A 27,547-nucleotide genomic window follows, 5' to 3' on the forward strand; every position below is an offset into this window, starting at 1 on the left:
TGAGCAGCAGATCAGATAGATCAAATTAGCAAAAGATGAGATAACCATACTATAATATAAATACAACTGTACAGCAAATATGATATTGGCTTCGGCCCTAGAAAAGCTACTTTGAAAACTCACATTCCAGGCATCCAAAACACAGGTTAAGCATTTGGATTCTACATCACAATATAAATTATAAAGGAAATGTAAATTTGAAAGTAGAACTTGTTATCCACAGCTATGCTTGTAAAAATGGACAACATCAAATGAATTTTCCAATATCCAATGCTATGGCCCAGCATAACTTGCTAAACATTACAACAAATGACAAAAATAATATTTCAATATCAAGAATCTAGGATATACCTATATAAATAAATAAATAAATAAAATAATCAATACTGCACTAACAAAGAAACATTACCGCAGAGTCAAGAAGCTCCAACAAAAACATTTTTCCAGACTCAACGGCAGAACAGCACTTTTCAGTTTCTCTTCCAGACCCAGCCATCTTAGCTACCTCTGCCAGCTTGTAAAAGAGCACAGCAACAGAAACTCGAGCATATAGCTCTGTATTAATATAAGCCTGGGCACAAAGTCAGTCGTCAATATTACATTTACAGATGCCATAACATGAGATTATATGTTTTTTTTAAAAAAAAAAAAAAAAAAAAAAAAAAAAAAAAAAAACAATATTTAGGCCAGACTGAATTTTTGCCCCCCTCGATCAAATTTTTAATTCGTTTGCACTTTTCTCTAAAAACAAGCAATCCCTTATTATATACTCATGATATGCATGTCGAAGCCTAAGAAGACAGTAATTTAAGAATAGAGGGAGTAATATCTTTTTTTATTACTTTTTGTAAGTTCAGATAAGATCACATCAGGCCAGACTAGATCAAATCAGAGAGCATAGATACAAATAAGATTAAGAGAATTAAGTTCAAAAAAAATTATGTACTACCTTCGTTTCTTATTAGATGCAAAAAAGGAATTTTTTTTCTCACAAATAATACCCCTTTTTGCAACTAATAAGAAACAAAGGTAGTATAAATTCAGATGAAATCACATCAGCAGAAAAAAGTTAGCTAAACATAGCCTGAGATACTGAGAATAAAAAAAGTTAACATACTTCTGCAATCTCACTATCTGGAATTTTTGCCAACAATGACACTTCAGTTCTTGCATCACCATTCTCTGTTAGTTCCCCTTCAAAATCTTCATCAAAAGCAACTAGACAAAAAAAAAAAAAAAAAAAAAAAAAAAAAAAAAAAAAAACTCCCATTAGAAAGTTTCTAAGGGTTTTTTTTTTCTTTTATATAACATCATGAGGATAAGGAACGATGCAATAAGGTGAATACAATAGCACCCAACTCACTAGATCCATATAGAGTCAAAAGCTTTAGCTCTTTCATGTAATACTTTATGACCACAGGATTTAAGAGCCATAACCCAGTCAAGTGAAGAGCTGCAAGGCGAATGGTACGAGGACTTTTTATGCCTTCTTCAAAAACCTTTTCGCAAAACTACAAGAAAGGGGTCAAATACATCATGAATACAAGTCCGCTGTTTCATTGCATACAACAGATGCAAAAATTTGAACTGTTACTGGCCAAGGTGAGAGAAAGTAAAACATACCCACTTCAAAGGGCCAGGTCCTATATCAGTCACATGCATTTCCTCTAATCTGAAAACAGATTCATGCAGAACAGCAGAGAGAAGCGCTGCAATTGGTGCAACCCTCCGCTTATTACAGCTAGTGTGCAGTATCCATGAGGACCTAACCAATTGCCATATCATCTGGAGACAAAACGACCAGGATAGTATGTCATTTACTCCTGGAAATTGTGATATCATATTTCACAACCCAATACACCGCAATCACATACACAAGACTGAAGACATGACACCTAACCAGACCCAGGTTAAAAAGTCTTTGAAAGGTAAAACACCTATTTACATCCACATCAGTCTCTTTTCCACAAGTCCAACAAAAATATATACAAGGAACTGAGACTAAAATTTGGCACAAAGAATATATAAATGACACCCATACCTGTGCATCAACCCCACTACAGCCAGAGACAAATGAACTACTCGAAGTTAATAGATCCAAAACCATTCTGACTGATCTCAGCATGGACAAAACAGAATCTTCTCCAGCAGTCTCTAGGCTGCGAATTCATTTGAGTTGAAGTTGATAAGCCAAATCCCCAAAGATCACATCACATACAAAAATGTTAAAAGAACAAAAGCTGGTATGGATTTGCATCTCTGCCTCACTAGTAATCTCTTTGTAAACAGCATGGGAAATAATTACTTACCTCTCAACAAGGTCAGCAAAGATAAAGCTGACAGCGTCATTTGAAAAGAAAGTATTATCATGTCCAAACTGGACTCCATTTTGAAAAGCATGGTATGGAATTGATAATAGAGCTTCTAGGCACAGCCACTAAAACATATGGGAAAAAGAGAGGGAAAAAAAAAAAGGATTAATTTTGCAAAATAGTATCTCTCAATCATCAAGAAATATATCATGAGCTGATGCAAACAACACAGATTGGTGACAAATACTGATAAGAAAACCATTACAAAAGCTGCATTAAAGTGAAAGAAGGCCCTTTGACTTGCCATGAGCCTGGAATGCTAATGCATAAAGTGTCCCCCAACCATATTCTAGCCAAACCTCTGCTACACAGTAGAAATAAAAGAACAGGGGGATACAAGCCTTACCAATCTAAACACAAAAATTTATAGACACAATCTCCTTTACATAACATAAAAGAAGCCTCAAGATGACAGGTAGCTACTGTCTTTACTTGCAGAAGTTGCCTGAAGTACAAAGTTCATGTACATGACCCTACGTAGAAAAAAAAATATCCTACTCTAAACTAATTCAGTTTAGCTACTCTAGGGAAAAAAACAAAGTTGAACTTTCAAAAAAATTAATTAACGCATGGTTAGGAATTTAATCCTTTTTATTCAACAAAGGTTTGACTTCTTGACAGCAAATATTGCAATTTATCGCTACAACTAAAAGATTTTCAAACATTAGCTCGTGACAATACATTTACATACAGCAGTCACAGAACTACATAAACTGGAAAGGAAAGTACAGCGTACAAAAGGGGAATACCTTCCAGTTCATTAATATAGCCCTCCTCGTTCGGGCTAATTGCTGAATAGCAAGTAAACCATTTATGTGATTGAGAAATGTCAGAACCAGGGAATCAAGAAGTGGCCTATTCTTTACCACTGGATCTAAGGTGCTATTCATGTCTTGAATATTATAGACAGTTGAAGAAGAAATCACTGAAGCAGAAGCTTTTAGGGCAAAACTCAGAGCTTCATATGCAGCCAAATTAATCTCCGCACTAGTCTGCATGAAGACATTAAAGGTAGTGAGTAGAATCACAAGGAAAAAGTATATATGATGGAACATGCAACATTTATTAGGACGATTTCTGCTGAGAGCCCCCCAATTATATACCTTATTGAATAGATCTATCTGAATGTTTCTATGATGTCAAAGGGGTATACTCAATTGTTTCAAGTAAAATAAGCTATCCCACAGAGGAAGTCAAGTGTATGCCCTGACATTATTTATTACTTAAACTAAACCAAAATGGCATCTGCTCATGAAACACCCAGCTCCCCCCATGACACAAGAACAAGGACCCCCTTAATTATTAAGGCTTTGTTAAGTTAGGGTTTCTACAATTTACGACCACGCAGCTATTGCCTTATCTCCATCTCTGTTTCCTCCACCTCAATAACTCCCAGTTAGCTGTAGCATTGGTTTTCAGAGAAACAGAGAGCATTGGCAGTAGCGATTTTCCTCCACATTGTTTTCCTGCAAAGCTTCCTACATGCCCTGATTGCGGAAGACATTCAAATGATCGTCAGCCTAGTTCTCTCTCCCTGTTGCATTCTTCCTTCTCTATCTCGCATATCCATTTCAGAGCTCCAAAATAATATCTCTGAGTCAATCAACATCTTACATTTGTTATCCTCTATGTTGCTTGCAGCTTAATTTTTTCTATTTACTAATTTACAATTATGTTGATTATCAATCAGATTTATATCTAATAAGTCAGTGGCTTGAGACTTTATGAGGAATTGATCCCTCAACGGCCTCAAGCAGGGTCACTAGCCCACTAGCAGTTTTAATACCCGTCAGGGAGGCTAACTACCCTTACAACCAGTGTTTAAAATGGGACAGAGTGAGACAATGAGGGTGAAAGACAGAATGATACGTTGAGAGTGAAAATATGAAACAGGATGGTGGAACATGGAAGAAAGGAGAGATAGAAAGAGAGCGAATGCACAGGGGTACCCATCATATAGGACTCTGGTAATCCATCCCACTAAATATGTGACTAAACTTTTGATGTGAAAGATTTCTAGGTGGAAGTCAGTGACTCCAGGAATAGTAAGTCAAGGGGATGCTGTTTCAGATTTTTGTCACAAAAAGGAAAACAGAACATGCATCATTGAGAGAGATTGTAAATGGGTTTATTGATCAACTTAAATGTTATAGATACTTAGGAACGGCAGCTGGAGATACTTCCAACTTTTGGATGCCCCCGGGGATCCGGAAAGGGAGAAGGAGCGCTGAATACAAAGTATTAATTAAATCACGTTCAGAATTTTTATCATACCTCACAATCACCGAAAGCTGAGGAAACCACCAAGTGCAAGAATTTCCACACGAAAGAGAAAGCAAGATTTAGTCCAGCATCATCTTTGATATGTGCACACCATGATGAGACAGTTGCAACAGTTCTCACTGACACAATCTGTCAACACATCAGGAAAAAGAATCAGATGCTGAGCATTTACCAAAATCCAAGTCTTATAGCTTGAAATGAGTAAAGCAATGGCAACAATTACTAAACTAGAGTGAACACATAATCACCATATACTTAGAACAGAGAAAAAAATTACACTGCTGCATTTATGACCAAATTACAGACAAGATTTGCAATAACCAAAAGGGCATCAAGTTGAGATTACAATTCAAAAAATCTACAAGCATAATATAAACAAACAGCCAACAAGATCCTACTCCTAGACAAGTATGGAGTTTTACATTATTTATAATCGAAGGTCCAATATGTAAACCCCGTGAGAGCACTACTTAATAAATCTTGATGGCTTGACCTCATACAATAACAAAACAAAAACAAAAAGGGTTATCAAATCAAAGAATCTGAAAATTTTCTCCTCAAAAAGAATATTTCTCAAACAATAGTTATGACGCTTAGTATACTCAGTGCTTCTTCTTAAATCATCATCACTTTCTTTGACTTTAGTAAGTCAAATTGATACCTTCAAATCAGTAATGGGTCTGTGGAAATAAAGAATGGCTCCAAATGAAGGAGTATACAATAGCAACCCTACGTCCTTTCTTTAATCAAGATACAAAGTCATAGTTTACTTTCCAAAAAAGCTCCCTATCTAGCTCTACCTTTCAGAAGACTGAAACTTAATTACATTTATCCTCTATAACAAAATGACCAAGACTAATCACTTATTACTTTTTTTCCTGAAAATTACAAATACGGCTATCTTTTACAACAAATTGCTCATACATCAATCAAAATGAAATCCGTCAACTTTCATTTTCAGCACTTCAATCAGTCAATCTTAATCCCCCTCCCCCCCCCCCCCCCCCCAAAAGTGCAAAAAGAACCCTCAATTATATTTATGTGACTTTGAAACTTCACAACAATCACATTTCCTTTCTTTTTTTTTTTAAGTATATTGCATTAATCAAAGCAGAAACTTTTGGTTGCATGAAGAGTAATCATAATGCTGTGTTAAAGGTAAACAGTAATACAAACAGGCACACATAATCAAAGATACTTGCCAGATAAGGGTCTAATTACCAAAATCCAATCAATAAAAGGTTAACATTCTACTAAACATACTACATTGTTCCCACCATGGGCAGCAATAGCATACGAATTTATACGCTAAAAGAAAACAGAAACAAAGGAAAAATACAGCTTGCAAGACAGCAGTTGTGATAGGAGAAGATAGTCGCCTCCGACTAGGGCCTCCTAGCTTTCCAGTTACGGAACCAGGTAATCTACCATCCACCACAACATGAGACCAGAATATTGAAGAAGACGATTCAGAAAATGAAATCAAGTCCTTCTGCAAACCAGGGTCATCCAATATTAGTATTGACTTACAAAGTACAAACTCAAAAGCTACAAACTCATTTAGCCAGCAAATAATAAATTATCTATTACCAATATGACCAGGAAAACATTGGCAAACTTATCAGCAATAAGAAAATTCTTATCCGCAGTGCCATTTAGCTCGGATTTAAGTTGTGCTTTGGTGTACTCATCAGAGCCTATCTGCATAAACTCTAGCTCATGAACCAGGCTCAAGAGCAATATGAGATACTTCACAGGTATCATCTCCCCCAAGCTGTGTTGTTGACTGGTGCTGACACCCTTTTCTTCAATAAACTGCCACGTTCAATTAAGACATTCAGAAAATTGGAGGAAAAGTTGGATCAAATTAGAGCAGAATCACTAATATCAGCATACTCAAGCTTTAAAAAGATCGAAATAAAGAAAAGGAAATATTAATAAACTGTACCCCAAAAAAAAAAAAAAATAATAATACCCTAAAAAGAGGTTCTAATTGGTATTCTTCCTCCACGTAAAGAAACAAAACTCTAGCCCATCTTTCCGCTTCAGTGAACCATGCAACCAAGTCTTCATCATCATAATGAAACTCGACATCAGAATTTATTTTATGAGAGGAAAATCTTTCCGAGAAGTCCCACAGACTTCGCACAATTTGCATTTTGTCACTAGAGCAATCTGTAGCATTATTCAGCTTGTGATTCCCTATAAACCATTTCTTTAATTTGATCCTTAAAGAACCTTCAAGAAGCAACAATCAAAAATAAAGTTGTAAGTCAGCGGGGAAAGTAGAGTGTGAATGAATACAACAAGACGGGCCATATATAGTCTAAAAAGGAATAACGTGAAGTGTTATTATTAATTTAAAACGTCCATATTTAAAAAGTGTAACCAAGAAACGGGGCCGTAAGATACAAAATCAAAAGAACAAATTATTGACCAAATCAAAAAGAAAAAGGAGGGAAACGGTTGAAGCTTCAACTCATAAAAAGCATATCAGAAGTAGTTTCATACCCCCAGTATCAGTAAATTCACGTGGTAAAGCTGCTATGAAGTGCAAAATTGTCTCAAGGGAAAGCTCGTCAGGACAAACAACTGAAACAGCAGCTTCTAGTACTCTCTCGCAAACTGGAATAAAAACTTCTAGGTCAAAGGCAATAACAGCAGAAAAGATTTAACTGCATCATGAAATAATATATTAATAGGTCAGCAACAAAAAATTGCATACTTCTGAGACGGTAATTAGGATTGAAGTGCTGTTTACTATTTTCAACAAGAAACCTCAGACTGTCAATTAAGTCAGCTTTATCGGCACAATGTTGAGTTCTTGAAGACTCCATGCCATTTAAATCAGGCAAGGCATTTATCCATTGTCTGGCAGCACCAGTACCCACTTGCCCCTCCGCTGAGAAATTTTTTGATGATTTGCTTGCAGAAAAGATGCATTCTGATAGGCTCATTAAACCAGCTCGGCCAAGAGACTGCTGTCTTGCTACAGATGCTAACTCGCGTAAAAATAAAATCTGTTCCCTATTAGACACTTAAAGGAGTCATTTCTTCAAAAAAAAAAAAAAAAACCTTTAAAGAAGTCATATAACATCAATAAAGCACCAAAACTTATACCAATACATTATCTTGCTAAAGTATCAAGATTATCACTCTATGAGTTGATCATTATACCTTAAATTTGAGAAGCATCATATTCTGACAATCCATAAATGAAAAAAACATGTCCCCACCACCCCCATATGCTCATGTGCACTGGAACATGGATGTGACATGTTTTTAAGACCAATCAAACCTTTTTACACTAAATTTAAATAGAAAGAACAAGTTACAGTGAGCAAAAACAGCACAATGCCACAAAGATTAAGGCAGCAAACATAAGGATCTCTATTCAAGTATTATAACAGATATAAGCAAGCTGATGAGGGTATTCCACCTTATCCCACTGGTTATTCATGATGCAAAACAAGGTGAGTAGCAGTCTCATCATTAGCAGATCACAAAATGCATATGTGAGATACATGTATAATGTTTAGAGGTACCCTCTGAGCATGCACTCTTTAGTATTGAGCTTTTCCAAAATGTAACCTAAAAGAATAGCAAGTCATAACTCATAAGAACCAATCTTGAATTAGAAGTTCCATAAAAGAATCACTGACAAACCACTCCAAAGCTAAAGAAAAAAGTGCTGATAGACCAAGGACAATAAATATAACTTGGAAAAAGGGATGGATATGAGCATTCCTCTACCCCACTTGGCGATTGGCATTCTTCCCAAAAGCAAAAAATACATTAAACAGCATGACCAAAGGAAAAAGGGTGGTGAGCAAACCTTGTAAACTTCCATGGGCTTATGTAAAATCCACAACTCTATTTCTGTAAAGATCGTATCTGCTTAACCACTTTATGCCATATAGATCCATGTTTTTGCGGAGATTGCATAAGCTAGATTAATTATGGAAATGTTCTTGATACTGATTTACAGAAAACAGAAATCTATCTTCAAAAGGTTACAGACACATTTCTCACACACTAGGTAATCTACTTTCCCTTTCACCAACCAAAGGAGGTCTCATGACTTTTGACCTCTTAGCTATAGATATTGGAATCTTAAAGGACCAAAGTACAAGGGTTTATGGAAAGATAATGATTGAACAAACATGACCAGTCTCCCTTCAAATTAAAAATTACAAGGCCTCTTCCATTCCTCCAAACTCTTGGAAAATTTCTCAATACCTTGGTGTCCTGATATGACATCCTTAAATTATCCCCTAAACATTGTAGATGGACTGAAGCAAATCAACAGCCTGCTAAAGAAGATGATCCAAAACAATGGGATCTACATTTACCCTAGAAACACAAGATTTAAACAAATAAATCTAACACCTGAATAAAGTTATATCTTAAGGGTTAGAGATTTATGAAGCATCTCCTATATTGTTATCCCCAAAACATATCATCTTACGCCAGAATACTTATAAAGAAAGAACGGAAACAGAAGTGCACAGGTTATTGCTAACCAAAATAATAACATATACTGACACGTACCTCCCATGTAAAAATTTACAGAATTGGTACAAGAACTTGGAGGCACCTTCAATTGTTTTGGAAGAGTGGAAACCTTTCAGACCTACGCAAAGTATATAAAATTATAAACCATTAATAAAGAGGATTAGCATTTCTAAACAATTCTTGCAAGAGTTGAACCAACAATTCTGACATGTATTCTGTATAAAAGCAACGAGAAATAAAAGCTTGACAATATTAATTTTCTAAAATATTCAGGATAGGTTGGCTGCACCACCACTATCAGGCAAATATAAAAAATAAGGCATCACATAATGACAATGATTTCAAAATTGCTGAAAGTCTTTTATTCTGCGACCTAATATTTCAATTTTGAACAACCTATAACTATATTCAAAGTATATTTTATGAGAAGACAGCTAATGACAGTTATGGATGCATATGATTTTAGCTTGCCCAGACCTTTACAGTCTCCTAGTATCAGCAAAAAGAGAAATTATTTGAGGTAAAACCTGAAATTTCTAGTTTTAGGGACATGGATCAACCAACAAGAATATACTTCCTAATTACCGCTCGAAGGCTGACTACCAATATTTGAAAGTGGTAAGAGAAATCAATATAAAAGCAGTAAACTTTTAAAGATGGTAAAAAGGGTGAACTCGAAAGAAAGAATTGACTCTCAAATGCAGCCTACATCATAGAAGATCATTTTTCAGTCACCAAAGTAGAATAAAGGAACACAAATGCTTCAAATATATTGCAGATTTAATACTACAGGTACGACTGGATAAGGCAGGGTAATTGAAATATACAAACCAAAATCTTTGTGGTGAACTGGATCATTCAGCCCTTGCATAAAGGCACCAAGTACAAATTTCTCTGGAAACAAAGCTCTGCAGTTGTCCTGATTCTTCCATTCAATATCCAAAAAAGACTTCATAATCATGCACCTAACTGAAGCACAAAAAAAAAAAAAAAAAAAAAAGCAGTCAATTATACAGGGAGGATAAATTATGTGAAAAGGGCAAGAATCTCAGGCATAGGATACACTTCAAAGTGAAATAAATTTAACTGCAGATTAATGTTAAGTAATACATCTATACCATGAGGATTATCATGAAAAAGTCCCCGTTCCCATAAAATAGCTAGCCAGTCAAAGTTGCCACCAAGCATATTAATTTGCTGATTAGATGCTTCAGGATCCATAACACTTTCATGGTAAACACATGATTGGAGTAGCATCATAATCTGTAAAAGAGAAATGGATTCTGTAACAGTCTATCCATCTTCACATGTTATAAAACTGAATATCATATAAATACCAAGGGGTATCCCTCACGCACAAAAAGAAGGGAGAAACTAAACCACTACACCCTAAAACTCAATAATCAGCCAAGTACAAAAGACGAGATATAGACAAAGTCAGCATGCCCTCAAGTAATATAATTCTGCAGGTACCATTAATGATTAAGATAAGCAATGCTAAATGAAGGAAACTTATTGCAAAAGGGATTTCAAATTATATTTAGGGTATTAAAATTTTGGAGTTGCATGCGAAGTACAAACACCAATAAAAAAATTCAACTATTGTTATCATCTGTTACTAATGACAATGTTGAACAAATTATCTGCTCTCACATGAGTGGCTCATAGTTTCGAATATTGGCTGATACGATACATAAATTACTACATTTTTTTAAACCAATACTTCCATACAGTAAAGGACCCATACATGTTGGCTGATACAGCAAAATTAGAGTCAAAACAACACCGATTGAAAGCTGATACAACTTAAGCGACCAATATTATTAAAAAATAATAATAGATAAATAAAAATTACTGCATTAATTTAAGTCGAAACTCATCAGAATTTTTCTATCTTAGAAATAATATTAGCTGAAGTGGTGAACATGACGATAAAACACATAAGCAAGGCAGAAAAGGTGCTTCGTATCAGTATTAATCTACCCTCTTTTGGCAAAAGCTTAGATTTTTAAGATGCAAAACCTTCTTCTGAAATCTATCAACAGTAAAATCCCAAACAAATATGCACTTGAAAGGACCAACAAGAGGAAGACTCAAATCAGTTGAAGAAAGAAACTTCACCAAACAGCCAAAGAAATTAGTTTAAGATTTATAATTTGATGCCTCAACAACTTGAATCAGACCATGGTTCTGAAGGTTGACCCTCAAAATGCTGTTCCTTAAGCCAGTGGAAGACATCCCAAATAAACCCAAGTTTTTCTCACTAATTGGGAAAAAAAACCCCACACATGCACATGTCGTATAGTAAGTGAAGGGGAAAAGTTGCTTTCCTAAATACATGGCTGATTAGAGCACAAAATGAGCTGAAAGGTCCATCTTCTTTCTTCATGCACATTTGAAATTCCAACAATAAACCTACCAGACATATATGAACTCCAAAGCTTAGAAAGAGGGGAAATGTTTCATAGTATTCAAGGCCAAGAGCTGCTAATGAATTTGAAATCTACAGGTTCGGTTAATCCTGCCTCGGATATTGACAGCATTAGTCAACATGGATATGTGCTAACGCTATACAACATTCTCTATCCAACAATTTGAGGCAGGGAGAAGAGTGAAGAAGAGGGGGGAGGGGGGGTACTTTGTATATGAACCTGATGATTCCATGCAGCCTCAACCAAGTGAGTGCCATATTCATCAAGCATCTCATAAAGAAGTATGAATGCCTCCCACTTCTGCTTTTCGCTCAAATATTCATCAGCTGAGAGGCAAATTTGCCCAAGGCCCAGTGATTTGGCTTCCTCTTCAGCCCAGACATCCCTTTTTGTCATGCCATGAGGAACTGGAGCTCTATGGCGTGACTTTTTCTCTGTAACAACTGGGTTAAGCTGCTCTCCATCATTTATAAGCATTACTCTCTTCAGTATGTATAAAGATTGCTTCCTTATCAAGCCTTCCTTTTCAACCTGGACACCCCCACATCAAAAATATAAAATATCAATCAATAAAGAAACAAGATTTTGCAGTATGAAATAGATCAATTTTTAATTAAGATGAATATAATAAGTCCACTACTTTAGTGGGCATTATAAATTTTAGTATATACTAATGAATCAATTAAGAAAAGAGGACACAGTACCAAGCCTCTTTTAATTTCATCCCAAAATTCCTTTTCAGCTCTTATGTCAAATTCTTCAGCTCTATGATCATCCATTTCCACTTGAGACTGATCAACAGAAGAAAAATAAGACAAATACATAGAGATTATACCATATGCATCTCTCCTTTCTGCAAGTCCCAAAGCAAAAAGAACTCGGGAACACTTCCATAGATTCATGAAGAAATGTTGCCTAGAACACCAACAAAGACACTTCTTACAAACTAAAATAATTATTTGAATTCAAAACATAAAAAGTATTCGTTCTATAATACTGCACCTGGATATACAGCAGTTTTCACCTTGAACGCAAACTTCATATGAGCACTTCGAAGAAAATGCTTTAAAAATGGATGGGAGCAGAAGACTAGTGGTGCAAGACCTATGATCAAGACTCTGTGAAAGCATTTCGATAGTCAAATTGCATAGACCCCATAAAAGATTACCACAAAATGTTTCTGATGGGATGGAAGAGCCTTTCACATCTTGGTATTTCTCTGCTGCAGCATCCAGTAGGCAGCTCAAAATGTAGCATGACAGAGTCAATGGAAGAACTGGAGCATTACCACATTTGTTAACCAATTTCTGCAAGTCTCCTGAGCTCTGAAAGATGGAACACCTGCTCCATATAATGACAGATTTATCTTCGTTTTGACACATGTCCATGGAAAACCCAACTGATCGCAGGAGAATTGGAACCAGTGAGGCCTCAATTAGTTCCCAGTTATTGGTTTCACTTACAACTTCAAGCACAGAGCCTACAATCTAAAACAAAATAGAAAATGCCACACATTAATTAAATTACCAGCAATGATACTCTGTAAATAAACAAGGGAATTCACAATATTCTTTACACAAACTTACCTCATGTAGCATTTCTTTCTCATACAGCTGAAACATCTTCATCATTGGGATGAATCCATCCCACATAAAACATTCCAGAGCAACAGAATTCACTCCTGCCAAAACCAATGATTTAGTCATAGTTGTTATCAGCCATTCATACCTTATCCGTGAAAAAAAGTTAAAAACAAAGACCAATTCCAACATAACTTGTTTGTTATTAAGTAAACTTGTGGCAGCAATTTTGATATAAATATATAGAATTAAATTAAGCCGAATTAAATTCTTGGTTCATGTAACCGACGGCACCTTTGGGATTAAGGCTTTGATTATTGTTGTTGTTGAATTAATTGTTGTATATAAGGATTGTACTAACAACAAAAGCCTTAACCCATGAGCCATGATTGTATCTCTAGTGGTCATTAACAAAGATCCTCTTCCTCCTTTCCCTTCAATCAAGTGCTACATGCTCCTGTAAATCCAATTTCCTCAAATCATTCTCAACTCCTTCCACCTAAGTCATCTTTGGCCTCCCTTGACACCTTCTAAAATCTTCTAGATGAAATTGGCTCTCCTAAGAATATGATAAAAATTGATTTTATAATCTATTATATGGCATTTTGTAGAAGAGATGCCATTTACTTTAAAGTATTTGAACTTTCTTGCAAAGATATTTCTTGGATCATGACAATATTCACTTTTAAATGTTCTCTATTTCTTTGAAAGATCATTACATGGATTTTTCTTGGCGAGGAGAGGGTTGGGGGAGGCATGAGACAAGAAAACCTTCCAGCTTCTCTTCCCCTTGTTATATGTTGTCTATTCGTCAGAACATAAAATTGGCAATAAACCTGAGTTCTCTTTTCATCGACCCTTTAAACATAAAACTAGACTGTTGTAGTTAAAGATGAGAATACTCATCGATCACCTTTCAGAATGCATACCTCCCGTTTCCCCGGCAATATAACGACAAAGCTACCACCTCTTCCAAATTCTCACAAACTTATGACCTTATGTTAAAGATTTAGCAAACAATATATAAACACTGCAGTTCAAAATGACCAACATATTAATCATGACCCTAATCCTTAATGCTTAGCAGATGATACACAACATAGACCAGACACATACAGTACAGAAAACCCTAAGTAAACTACATCCTACACTTTAAGCCGTATACCGCCTACAAAGATTTTCTTCATACTGTGGAAAAAGTTCCACAACAAGATACACCCTTTATAATTACTACAGTTAAATTATAGCCCCATTGGTAGCTAAAAGGGACATTATTCTAGTAAACTCGAGCATGTGTTAAAATACATCTATACTTCTCAATAGCATCACAAAAGTAACCACACTTAAGCATCCCAAAATCAAAGCCAGACAATTGAAATGTGACCACACTTAAGCGAAACTCAAATTCTGACCATACTTAAGCGAAAGCACTACCGAAGTGAAAAAAAGAATTGGGTATTTTCAGTAGTCTAAATTCAATACTTACCCATTTTCTTCATAAGATGAGAGAGCCCCCGCAAGTAGGATACAATAAATGCACATTCCTCAGAATCTAACTTCTTATTATCCTCAACAATCACCTAATCACAACAAATACACACAAAAATGGGCAAAACCCAGTGAATTACATCAAAACAAAAATTGAAAATTACAACACCAAAAACTGAAATTTGTAAAATGAACAAGAAAATCAACCTTGATGAGATTGGAGAAATCTGGAAGAAGCGAATCAAAGAGAGATGAAAGCGATACACCAGTAGAAGTTGAAATACAGTCTAACATTGCTGGAACTGCTGCTGGAGGAACAGTGCGGAAACTTTGCGACAGTGAAGAAGTGAGCAAATCCGCCATTTTTGAGGAGAGTGCAAGTTAAATCGCCGAGTTCAGAGTTCAATCGCGGAAATTAGCATGAACAATCGCACAGTGTAACAGTTGATTTGCTGAAAGTGGTATCTAGGGTTCTACAAAAACCCCTGCTAAACCCCAACTCAAAGGCGCGCCTATGCCTTTTATGTAACTTTCCCTCTCTTTTCTTTACTCTCTGTCTCTTTAGTCGTGGATTTTCATTTTTTTGGGAAATTCTGATTTGGGAGCGATTTTTCTTAATAACCAGATTAATTGTTATGTAATGCGTGGATATAATAAAAGAATTTATAATTGTGTGACTTTAAATATATATCACTCAAAATAGGTAAAATCTTTATAGGAAATAGATATATGCAACTCTTATAATAAGCTAAAAGTGGAAAGAATTGACAATAAATAAACATTTATTACACCGATTTACTCGTGAATTGTTGATAAATTTCCTACTTAATACTAAAAAAGGAAATATTTTAAATGTTTATATGCCGCTCTAAGGGCTGCATATAGCATTGCCCTTCTTTGTATTACATACGATATTATTAACATAAACCAAACTATAAAAATTAAAATAATATAAACAAAAGAAAATTCATGTCTACAATAAAATTTTGCAAACTTTGTAATTAGATAGAGTAATCACATATATAAAAGGTTGATATTTGTTTTCCTTAAGATTTTTAAAAGAAAAAGTATTGAAACTAAAAAGTTTAATATATTGTATTAAACTACTTTGTAATCAATAGTAAAACCTAAAACGAACGGAAAAAAAAAAAGTCTAGGCGGGAAAAAAATGAATGAGAAGCTGACACGGTGTACAATTTGAAAAAAGTAATGATGTCAACAGTTGTTACTTTATCACATTTATAGATAAATGCTAAAATGCAAACTAATTTCTCTTATCAATTGGAAAAACAATTTATGCTATACAGTCACTCGGTTTTAAGATTTGGTATTTGCCAACGGAAAACCGCTAACAATTTTGGCGGTTAAGGGGACCTTCCACCAAAGCCATTTGAGTCTCTCTGATAAATTATTGTAACTAATTAATTAATGAACTTAAATAACCTTAATTAACTTATAAAATATTGGGACATAGTTATTTGTTTTGAGCGAGGAATAAAAGATTCAAATCACAACCTCTTTAATATTTTTAGGCAAAATCCGCCACTAGTTATGTACTATTAGAGGTTTTATGCATATAACTTCTAATACCTTTAACGGTTCTAAGTTGAATCTACCTCGTTTACATTAGTTTTCAATTATGCCCAATTATATGGAAGCGCTAATGGTATCATAGGTTTTATGCATAGAAGCTCTAATGAGATTAGCAGTTATACATAGAACCTATGATGCCATTAGCGGTTCTATATTAGCTAGAACTAGCTTAGGCCCCGTGACATGCACAGTAAGTGTAATTTTTAAAAAATAATAATAAACAAAATATATCTAACAAATAATGCTAATGCTTTAAAGTAATTTCTTTTATATCAATAATATGAATCAATTTTGTTACATAGTATTACTTTTTTGGCAAAATCTAATATTACTCCGTTTATCAAATAATTAAGAGTTGGAATAATATTTTAGGTAAATGGATATGGAAGAATTATGAACACCAAACAAAAAGGAATATTTTTTGTCATAAAGATAATATAAAAGATTTGGAATACTACCTCCATTTTCTATTACTTGCAACAAACAAACATTTTAATTCTCACAAATAACACCCTTTGTTGCAAGTAATAAGAAATGAAGGTAGTATACTACTATAAGTGTATCAAATATTCTAAAAAAAATGGTTAAAAAGAGAAGGGAGTTTTGGAGGGAAAAAAACAACACCAGAATGTGACACGTGTCACTTCTGGTGTTTGTTTTAGTAATAACTAGTTCTTTGCCCGAGCAACGCTCGGATATTTACAAGAAAAAAAATTATTTTATAAATTACTATAAGTTTGAGAAGTATCTATTTATATTATTAAATTACTATAGATTGAATACGGTAATGTAGAATATTTATCTCTAATTTTAGTTTCCTGACATCTTATAAATTTAAAATTGAGTTAAAATCCTTTTTTAGAGTAGAAAACGAACAAAATATTTTATATATTAACGATTAAAGATTCAAGGGAATATACAAAAAATATTTTATTTATTTAAGTTGTTATTGTTGCTTTATTTTTTAGGTTGCATATTTTTTATTTTTTTAATCAGCTATGTTATTAATTTTTTTGAACAAAAAAGAGAAAAAAAAAAAAAGGTTTTGGCGGAAATTTTTTTAATAGAAATGCGACACGTGTACTTTGAGGATAAGACTGAGGATTTCTTTAGTATATTAGTATTGAGTATTGATTATGGATGGATAATTATTGATCGTCAACAATGTTAGCAATTTCTTGTAAAAAAAAATGTTAGCAATTTTATATCAACAAATATTATACCTTAAAACCGAGCCTGCATGGACAATATTGTGAGAAATAGTTTATAAACCAATGTATATATAGAATTAGGCCATGTTCACTTCACCTTAAATAAATAATATTCAGTAAAAATAATTTCAATTCAGTAAAATTAATTTAAGTTCAGTAAAAGTAAGTTTAGTTCAGCAAAAATAATTTCAGTTTAGTAAAAATAATTTCAGTTCAGTAAAAATCAGTAAACTTAAAGAAGAAATGTTATCGAAAATCCGTAAAAATAATTTCAATTCAGCAAAAATAATTTCAGTTCAGTAAAAATAATTTCAGTTTAGTAAAAATAAGGTGAAGTGAATAAGGCCTTGTATTTCTTCTTTACATTTACTAATTTTTACTGAACTAAAATTATTTTTATTACATTGAAATTATTTTTATTGAACTGAAATTATTTTTATTGGGAAATTATTTTTACAACATTATTTTTTTAAGGTGAAGTGAACAGGGAATTAGAGACATGAACTAAAATGAAATTATTTTTATTGATCATTTTTGTTTGAGATGAATTGAACAAGTTCGGAAATGTTTTTTTAATTGACAATATACTCGGAAATTGAAATTATGTTAATAAAATTCAAATTATAATTTTGAGTTCGCAAACTATTCGGTGCGTCCGCACCCAAGTGTTTGTGCTGGACAAGACCCGAAGATGATGAGACGACGATGACGATGCCGGCAATGGTGGATAACGATGATAAGCACTCCGCCTGGTTGCACATCTGGTCGTGGATGCGACTGGGCTCCGGAAGGAGCTGCGGTGTGGGTGTGCAGGGTGCTTGTAGCAGGGGAGGGGTGGTGGCTCGTAGCAGGGCAGCAGCAGGGGAGGGGTGGATGACGATGACGATGCATTTCGAGCTTCTTTCCACCACCTTCAATCACAAACACAATTCATTTTCCCCAATTTGATCCAAAAACAAAACCTTAGAAATTAAAGTAATTGAAGAAACTAAAATCAAAACGTGGCAGAAACCCGAAATGCTCGTGCCTTATTTGGGGGAGATTGAAGATGAATTTCACTAATTATATTGGCTTTGGTATTTCTCCAATTATATTGACATGCGTTTGTATTTCTCCAAAAGTGGTTTAGCAATTTGCAGAAGATGAATCAAGAATTTTAGGGGAAATTGAAGATGAATTTATTTGGCTGATACATTTCTGTTGTTGGCTTATTTTGGGTTGGCTTATACATTTATGCGGTTGGAGCTAATGCTAGATACAATATAATCCAATAAAGGATGTATATTAGCCATTAAAATAAACTTATCAGCCAATTAATATCTTATATCAATCAACATTAGAGACATATAAGATATTAGTAAAAACATATCAACCAATAAAAGATACATATAAGCCAATAAGAGGAGTATGTCAGCCAACAAAAGATATATATAAGCCAACAAGAGGAGTATATCAGCCAACAAGAGGTGTATATCAGCCAACAAAAGGTATTTATCAGCCAACAGAAGAAACATATCAGCCAACAAATGAAGCGCATTAGCTTACAAATGAATTGTATTAGTCAACAAAAGTAACAGGTAAGCCAACAAAATCAACATATCAGCTAACAAAATAAAATATATAAGCCATCAATTAAAATACACATATCAGCTAACTAAAGAAACATATAAGCCAAATGATGTCTGATATCAGCCAACAAAAAGAAGTTATCAAAAATTTTAAAAATTATATCAGCCAACAAAAAGAATACATTAACCAATACTTAAACCATATCAGTCAATAAATAAAACATATTAGCCAATACATTAAACATATCAGCCAACGAGTAAAATATATCATCCAAGCCTCCCGCACCAAACAGTTCGTGCGTCCGTATGCACGAATACCTTCTCTTTTGAGTTATACCGTCAAAGTTCAAACAAAACCAGAGTATAGGCAAAATAAAAGGCAAGTATTAAATTTTTGATCTAACAAATCAACAAGTTCTTGTACGTAGACATTTTTAAAAAAATATCATTAACTCAAAAGATAAGTTTTTTCTAATTATTTTTTTCTTAATCTTGTTGTTACCCTATATCCACTATTCCACTCTCTGACAAATGAGCAAGTGGCAAGTGATTAGCGTTAAAGCGAGTATATTAAAAACTATAGTACAAAAAATAATGTAATTGTATAAATCTAATACTCGTAATGCATAACAGACAAAATCTTCTTACTAAGAAGTTCACTATATCAGTCCCATTCATTTCATCATCTTACAGAAAAAGCACACCCAAAATTTGAACCGCCATTAATCATTTTTCTTCAATATGCAGCGTTTTCCGCCATTAACAAACCTCTTCTTCGTCTTCTACCTCTTCTCCATTTATTCAAGTTGGTGACATTGATCAATAACTTCTTATTTTCTCTGGTTTTAGTAATTTTTTTTTTTTATTGAAATTGAAACGTTTCTTGGTATTTTTGAGCAGGTTTTTTCGGAGTAGTTGTTTCCGAACAAGGGTTTTGCTCTGCTACAACTTCCGCCATTAATGGCGAAAATTCCAAAGCTTTGTATTGGAAAGTTACTAACCCTACGCTCGCACCGGTTCATCTCGAAGGTTTGTTATTTGGTATTTGATTTTTTAAGAATTGTTTGGTTACGAATTAGGGTTTTGTGTATCGATTATTTACTTGTTTGTGACTTTGCTTATTTAATTTATTATAGACTTATTGGTTTGTTTGCGGAGATGAAATATTGAAATAAAAATTTTATTTTAGTTGATTAGTCATCATGATCATTGGTATTAGTGAATAGTGATTTGGATATCGTGTGCGACATTTGTTGGCTAAATATGCTATTATTTGTTGGTGATGTTTTTGTATGATGATTTGGTAGATACATGTGTTTGATGAACTGTTGGATGAGGCTGTTTATGGTTTAAACTTTAGAGCGAGTTAAATAATCGTTTTTCTTTTAAAAGGCAGATACTTCTTGGATTATTTGATAGAATAAGTATGTGTTTGTGAAGAACTGAGGTAACATACAATACAGAAATATGTTTGTATTTGATGATTGTAGATTTGTAGAGTTGTATTCTTGTATCTTAATTCGGTTATTTTGCTTGTTGTGGCTTCTTTGCTTGAGTAATCATAGTGTAATGCCAATGGTGTGCATGTTTTGAAATATGCCAACTTTAAGGCCTTCCTTGTGAATTGTGTCCTCTTTAGCAAAATCCATTCGTTTATTTATTGTTTAGTTTTTCTTTTATAATTTTATTTTATGATTGCAAATGGTTTAAAGGTAATTGTTAGGATAATTTGGCTACTTGGCTCATCAAGTTTGCACTTTGTGGTTTGTGTTTTTCCGTCAAGGTTCCACAGTTCCACAGTTCATTATTTTCTTTAAGTGATAGTATGATATCATTAGTATGTCTCTAGTTATATCCCTATTTAACTCTTGTGCCTCATATGTCTTGCATGCAGATTTACCTGGGTTTACTCGAAGTGTATACAAAAGAGATTATGCTTTGATAACGCCTGAAAGCCATGTGTTGAGCCCTCTACCTGAGTGGTTAGTATTAATTCTATTTTTTTTTGTACAATTTAGTCACCTTCAACTCTTAGTGTTGTAAATCATGGTGATTTTATTTGTTTACTGCTGCTAAAGGAAGAATACCTTGGGAATACATTTGATCACACCAGCAATGGGCTCACACTTTGTCATGTACATTGCCAAGATGCAAGGTAATGGAAAGGGTCCTTATCTTATCTTGTACGTAGTATGGACAAATTTATATACTGATAAAAACTCTTTGATGCGGAAGGAGCTTTTGTATGGACTTGAGACATGCTTTCTAAATCTTGGAAATTCAGTAACTTTATGTAAAGGGCTACTCTGGTGTATTAGGTAGAGATACTTGGTTTTTGTTTATATAATTCTCCCGTCATCTCATTGTGTGCAGACAATTCAAGATCAGCACCCCCTCCTGTTGACGTTGAGAGGTGATGATAGTGTTGCCTTTCCTGCAGAATTTGAAAGGAATGAGAATTCACCTCTGCATTTGGTTCCTTTCATCTATTTTGTGTTTTTACTGATTCTCTGTTACCATCGTAGGACATCTTTGGTTTAAATTTCAACTATCTTTGTCTGTGGTGGTAGGTTTATTTTTGTGGTTGATGGAGCTGTCACTTTGGCTAATGGCTCTGACAGCAGTCATAGCTTAGTGGTAAGATGTTTTATCCTTTCACTTTAATTTTCCCCCCCTGGAAATTTAGGAGAAATTCTCAAGTATGGGAAGTTTTTAAACACTAAGGGATTAGTTTATGGGGTGTGTTGGGCTCGTATGTTTTCCCTGGCCCTCTTCTAGAATCCATTGTAGGAGGGGTGTAGCCATGGCCCAAAAGGGAGTCTGGTGGCTCTTTTACTTGCCTATATGTTTACAATTGCTTACTTAAATCTCTCCATGCTTCTGCTTACACTTTTGGCGTCGATGTTTGGAAATTTGAGGTCTTACATCAGGTTATAGCCTTATGCTGCCTTGTTGGTTATGCCTCTACCATCTGTACTCTGTAGTTTTGTAAAGAGAGCTCATTTTTTATTACATTACTAGGTTTCTGGATATTTTTGGAACCTCAGCATCTTGATTGGTATTATAGGTACAAGCTAAGAGGCAATATTAGGAGTTGTGAAACTGAGAATACAGGTGCAATATTTACTAAAAGCATGAGAAAGAAAGAAGAACAAAAAAACCGTTAATGAGCAAATTAGGAGGAGTTTTTCAAAAAAAAAAAAAAAAAAAAAAAAAAAAAAAAAAAAAAAAAAGCGGTTTCAATTTTTATAGGGAGTGAGAATAGTTGAAAATATAGATTTATGTGGAAGAAAGGGAGTGGATTATTGGGTGGTTATGAACTTATGATAGGACTTTTTTTTTTTAAAAAAAAAAATATTCTTAATTTTTAATTGTAATTGTGAATAAGAGAGGTAATTTTACAACTTGAGAGGGTTGATTTGAGGATAGTGAAATTTATAACCCAAAAAGCCTTTTCACTTTATATATAGGATGAAGTGGATTAGCTTGGCTCCTCTCTCATTGGCATTGTGGTATATGCATGTCTTGCTTCTCATCTTCTGAACCAACCGACTGGCTATTTTTTGTATTTAGTGGTAAAGTGTGAAGTTACATGCCTTTATTTACATGAGAGAAGCTCAGGGGGTTTCTTTAATTTTCATATAATCGACTTCTTAAATATGACGCAAACCTTGTTTTTTGTTTTTTTATTTATTTATTTTTTATTAATATGTATAATTTCTGTGATGTAGGTGGATTCATTTGCTTATCTTCCTCCAAATTTCCAGCATTCAATTGACAGTGATACGCCTGCTAGTCTTGTTGTTTTTGAACGAAGGTTTATCCTATTCTCTTTCTTTTATTTCTATGACATTGTTACCTCATTTGTAGTTTTCTTGACACATGGCTGTGTTTGCTAATAGACGATTTCTATCTCAGTAAATTAAAGTAATATATTACATTGTGGATATGCTCTTTTCAATAATTTTGTTGAAGTGGACTTGTCTTTGTTAAGCTGAATTGATTTTTGATTAGGATTTATACGTATTTACTCCGTAGTTTATCATGATTGTTACCTTTTTTTTTTTTTTTTTACTGGTGTTATGTTGGTTATCCCTTAAATTATTACTACTGCCAAGTTTAACTAGAAAACTACATATTAATGCAATAGTATTAGTGGTCTTGAATCTTTTCAATTATTACATCAGTAGCAATTATCATGATAAATTATTAATCAGTACAAAGTAGAAGATTGTAATTAATTTTATTGATAAATGTGAGAAAGTGGCATGAAAGCTGAATTAACTTTTGTTTGATTGAATACCTATTTGTGGTATTGAATTGATCTTTTTGTTGAATTTTTGTTTTTGAGATGAAATGAGGCCTATCTCAAGTATATGGGTAAGCTTTATGTTTGTAGCATGTTTTCAAATAGTGGAATAGTACGATTTTGTATAGCCCCTCCTACATCATACCCAGAGATAATCTAATAAGTGATTAAAAAGTAGTTCCTTTTTGTGAATCTGTTATCAAATTGATGATACAATTAAAAAGTAGTTCCCATCCTCTTGTGATCATAATGTTTCTTTTGAAAGAATTGAAAGAGTTAAATTTGTTTTCTTTGAAGGCATTCTTATCTGGGCAATCATGTTCCTGAGCTTACAATTGGCTCAACAGATAAGCAGCCACTGCTTGAAACTCCTGGAGAGGTATGCTTTACTTCTGTGGTGTATAGTCTTCGTTTGTCACTGATCAATTTACACATGTTTCTTTTAGTGTTTTATTATTACTATTATTATTACTATTATTATTATTATTATTATTATTATTTTTTTATTTTTTTTTTATTTTTTATTTTATTTTTTTTTTTTTGGCATTTGAGCAGTAAAGGATCATCTAAATCATGGGAAACAATGTTTAATTTTAGGTTTTTATTCCAAATATCCTTATAAAACATTTATCAAAATTTTTAGTTAGGATGCCATAAAACGATTTCAATTGTGGTCCCTGCTTGCTATACTAGATCCATATACCAAGAAAAATATGTGTAAAGTAATGTAAGTGAATCCTTGTGGTTACTTTTTGAGGAGTCAGGAGTCTCAGGACTCAGGCGAGATATAGTGTCGTATGCAATAAGATATTTAATCCCACATAAAGCTAGATTGGGGCAAAATAATATGTATAAGAGGGAAAAACTTCATGGAATGGAATTAGATGGAAAGTGGGACTACTTTATGCCGCGGTGGGAGTAGATGATTGAGTGAAATTAACGCTTTCCTGCCATTTAGCCTCTTTCGTTGTTAAATATGGATTATTGCCTTCAAGCTCTTTTCAAAAGTTTACATTTTTGAGGGAGTGGAAAGGACCTTGTGGAACCATAGGTTCCCTAGTCCCCACATGTTAGGACTGCTTGAAGGCTCAGTCTGTTGCTTGGGCCTTACATCAATCATTATTTTCTTTTCATTGTGTAATGTATTGAAAGGTGGGAAATTTGTATGGTGATTAGACAAAGACAAGGTAAGATGCTGTGGCAAATCCTTCCTAAATTTCTGTTGTGTGTTGAATATATGTTTTTCTTGTGGCCAGATTTTCCAGCTCAGGAAGCTTCTTCCTACTTCAATGGCCTATGATTTCAATATCCATGTAAGCCAAGACGTTCCAGTAATACAAGCTGTGTTACTGCATTTAAAACAGTTAAACTCATTTTAATTCGTTAAAGTATTTGAGTTAATTAGTTGTTTGTCTTATCTGCATCCTTTCATCCCTTTTGTTTTGCTTAATGATCGCTGTTATACTTGTTTTGTACAAACTTTAATTTTTTGAAGTTTGGGTTGATTTATGATTTGTCTTATCTTTATCCTGTTGTCCCTATTGTTTATGAACTTAGTGTAATAATTCTTTTTAAATTTGTTTGTGTCTTATATAATTCACTTTCTGCAGTGGTAGGGACTAATATAACATATATTGACTGCTTTCTTGGATCCAGAAACTATACTTATCACTTCATACTATTATACATTGCATGTGTATTTTTGAAGTCTCTATACACTTAGGTTAACTAGTCACACAGTATGCACAATAATTCTATGCAATCCTCAATCAATATTATTAATGTTTGTGGGATTAGAAATTGGATGGACAAATAGAGTAAAAGAAGCTTGCTCTTTTTTGTTCCTTTGTGAAATTGGACTAGACAGACTACTCAAGTAAAGGCTTTTTATTTATCGTCTATAAGTGTTCAATGTTTTGATGGCCTAACACCCCATATATAGTTTAAAGACAGTTTTTAATTTGACGTTAGTTCGTTACTATGTATGTATGCAGATCATGGATTTTCAGCCTGGTGAATATCTCAATGTGAAGGTAACCTGTTGCTCCTTTTTGCCTTTTATTCTTTTATACTTATGTATTGTTTTGTCTCTCTAATATAAGCTTTCTTTGTAAAAGAAAAAAGAAAGATTTTAATGAAAGCTTCCCTCACTTGAGTATTGTGATGGGTGACATGGCTTTGAACATCATTCTGAACCAGTTTAAGCAGCGTTAGTTTCACTAGTAAAATGAGCTGCTATTGGTTTCTTTGTTTTTGCTTCCCTTGTGCTGCTTTGTTCAACTTTTCTTGTTCACAGCTTTGTGTTATCATCATAATAGGTTACTATCTGTTCCAATATTACTAGTCACAGTGGGTTTATATCATGGTAGCATGGTGTTTTACAAGTATTTGGACTTTTGATTTAACCCCTTCCACAGGAGGTTCATTACAACCAACATGGCTTATTACTTCTCGAAGGTCAGGGCATTTACAGATTGGGTGACAGTTGGTAAGCATATTGCTATTCCACATATGATATATATGCATTCGGGCACATCCTTAGGTTTAAGGCTTCCACTCTCCATTCTAGTTTCAATATCTGTATAGTGTATACCCTCTACTTGCATCATCAGGCAAGGAAATATATTCGAAATTGCTTAAATTACTTATGGATCCTATAAGCTTTTAATATTAGGGTACTAATTCCGATTCTCGACATATAATTACTCTTATACAATCATTTCCATAAGAAACATTTCCTGGAAAATCAACATATTCGTACTAAGCTAAATTTAGTATGCTTTGCAAGATAAAGCTAAAGCTAAAGCTTAAGCTTTAATCTTGGAAATCATATGATAAAGAGAAAATGTTGCTTTCATAACCCTGGTAAGACCTTGTAGGAACAATCACCCCTAAAAAATAAAAGATGGACTTGGCGGCTTGGCACACAGCTTATTTAAAACTTCCTGCACCGTATTTATAAAATCCAACACATGATAAACTTATTTATCATGTAAACTTTGAGCATTGACCCCACATAGCCCTTGATGCTTGATGAATTTATTATTTTCTCAACTTCTTCCTCTTCTTGAAAAGTGTGTGACATTATATTGGTTGTCTTGTAATAGGCACCCTGTTCAAGCAGGCGATGCTATATGGATGGCGCCATTTGTGCCTCAATGGTGAGTTTAAAATCTTATCATTTCAGCAGATGTTCTGATATCAATCAGTTTAAAAAACTGAAATATCTCAATCCTTTCAGGTATGCTGCCCTTGGGAAATCCAGGACACGTTATCTGATTTACAAAGATGTAAACAGGAATCCTCTGTAATGTTGTTTTGGTGATGTGATGAAAAAACATACTCGTGGATTTTTCGCATTAATTTGAAAGTCCATGTGTTATGTCATGGTCAAGTTTGTATACAATTACCAAGGATCTAATGCATAATAAATTTGTTTTTTTTTTTTTTTTTTTTTTTTTTTTTGTGGTTTCTTTCTTGTTATTGCTTTGATAAAAAATGAAGGATTGTGTTTCCAAAATAATCTAAGATCAAATAATAGGTATTCTTGGTGATGGTCTGAGAGGTATCTGAAGCTTCATCATTGTCAGAGGTCTTTGAGGGCATGATAAATATTGCTCTAGCCCTCCCATTGTATGTTACTGGTGGCTTGGCACATTGATGCTCCCTTGGTGTCTTATTTATATTATTCTTATTACCGATCAAATAAAAGCTTCATTGGGTTGATTATCAGAGAACAGGCTGCACTACTTAATTCATATTCAGATATTTATGTGAATTGATTTGATTTCTGGAGATGGGTGAGACAAGGAAAGAAGGTTTTGTACACTTGTGTTGTCTTGGGTAAGAAAGCTGATTGTTGGATTTCCTGTATTTTTGATGGAAGAATATACACGTCTGCTGTATGTATGCTGTTGGTCTCTCTTTCTGAAGTTCAGGGTGGATGAAGTTGACTGGAGTTTGCTAAATCCCATCATACCATTCATGCGAATTGTTTGATCATATTCATTTTTCTCTTGCCACATATGTTATGTTGGCCTATAATTATGAGATAAATTTGATTTTGATGGGGCTCATGTAGTCATGTTACTATTTCATTTCAGTTTTTTAGACATACAGTCTGTTCTTCCTCTCCCCCTTTTCTTCTCTCCATGGAACTCTTTTCGTTGATTTGGTGAACTCCATAGCTATATGGC

General features: G+C 33.9%; 2 protein-coding genes across 3 annotated transcripts in view; one reads left to right on the forward strand and one right to left on the reverse strand.

Annotated features, from left to right (window-relative positions):
• The window catches only part of LOC145567852 (uncharacterized), a 31,824-nt gene extending 16,609 nt beyond the window's left edge, over positions 1–15,215 (reverse strand). The window contains exons 1-22 of one of the 2 annotated variants that reach the window (XM_081627258.1): positions 14,878–15,213; positions 14,669–14,762; positions 13,189–13,283; positions 12,605–13,089; positions 12,307–12,517; positions 11,822–12,133; positions 10,289–10,433; positions 10,002–10,139; positions 9,207–9,288; positions 7,381–7,682; positions 7,167–7,280; positions 6,631–6,893; positions 6,246–6,470; positions 5,995–6,147; positions 4,647–4,784; positions 3,122–3,364; positions 2,310–2,437; positions 2,042–2,159; positions 1,624–1,785; positions 1,364–1,511; positions 1,118–1,218; positions 410–571 (exon numbers count right to left, since the gene is read on the reverse strand). In XM_081627258.1, the coding sequence (XP_081483384.1) occupies positions 410–571; positions 1,118–1,218; positions 1,364–1,511; positions 1,624–1,785; positions 2,042–2,159; positions 2,310–2,437; positions 3,122–3,364; positions 4,647–4,784; positions 5,995–6,147; positions 6,246–6,470; positions 6,631–6,893; positions 7,167–7,280; positions 7,381–7,682; positions 9,207–9,288; positions 10,002–10,139; positions 10,289–10,433; positions 11,822–12,133; positions 12,307–12,517; positions 12,605–13,089; positions 13,189–13,283; positions 14,669–14,762; positions 14,878–15,033 (3,975 nt within the window). In that variant the 5' untranslated portion in view covers positions 15,034–15,213. Of the gene's footprint in view, positions 1–409; positions 572–1,117; positions 1,219–1,363; positions 1,512–1,623; positions 1,786–2,041; positions 2,160–2,309; positions 2,438–3,121; positions 3,365–4,646; positions 4,785–5,994; positions 6,148–6,245; positions 6,471–6,630; positions 6,894–7,166; positions 7,281–7,380; positions 7,683–9,206; positions 9,289–10,001; positions 10,140–10,288; positions 10,434–11,821; positions 12,134–12,306; positions 12,518–12,604; positions 13,090–13,188; positions 13,284–14,668; positions 14,763–14,877 lie in introns of both variants that reach the window. The other variant, XM_081627259.1, reaches the window with a different exon arrangement.
• A 4,471-nt stretch (positions 15,216–19,686) lies between these two features.
• LOC145569337 ((S)-ureidoglycine aminohydrolase-like) lies at positions 19,687–26,799 on the forward strand. Its single transcript, XM_081628688.1, has 13 exons — positions 19,687–19,847; positions 19,943–20,071; positions 20,937–21,024; positions 21,121–21,197; positions 21,416–21,455; positions 21,613–21,679; positions 22,774–22,859; positions 23,649–23,730; positions 24,608–24,664; positions 25,346–25,384; positions 25,769–25,839; positions 26,459–26,512; positions 26,593–26,799. Exons 1-13 carry the CDS (start codon positions 19,784–19,786, stop codon positions 26,660–26,662), a joined length of 924 nt encoding a protein of 307 aa, XP_081484814.1. The 5' UTR covers positions 19,687–19,783; the 3' UTR covers positions 26,663–26,799.
• The last annotated feature ends 748 nt before the right edge of the window (positions 26,800–27,547 follow it).

This window comes from Chenopodium album, chromosome 11 (assembly GCF_948465745.1).
Source record: "Chenopodium album chromosome 11, dcCheAlbu1.1, whole genome shotgun sequence".
Lineage (NCBI taxonomy): Eukaryota > Viridiplantae > Streptophyta > Magnoliopsida > Caryophyllales > Amaranthaceae > Chenopodium > Chenopodium album.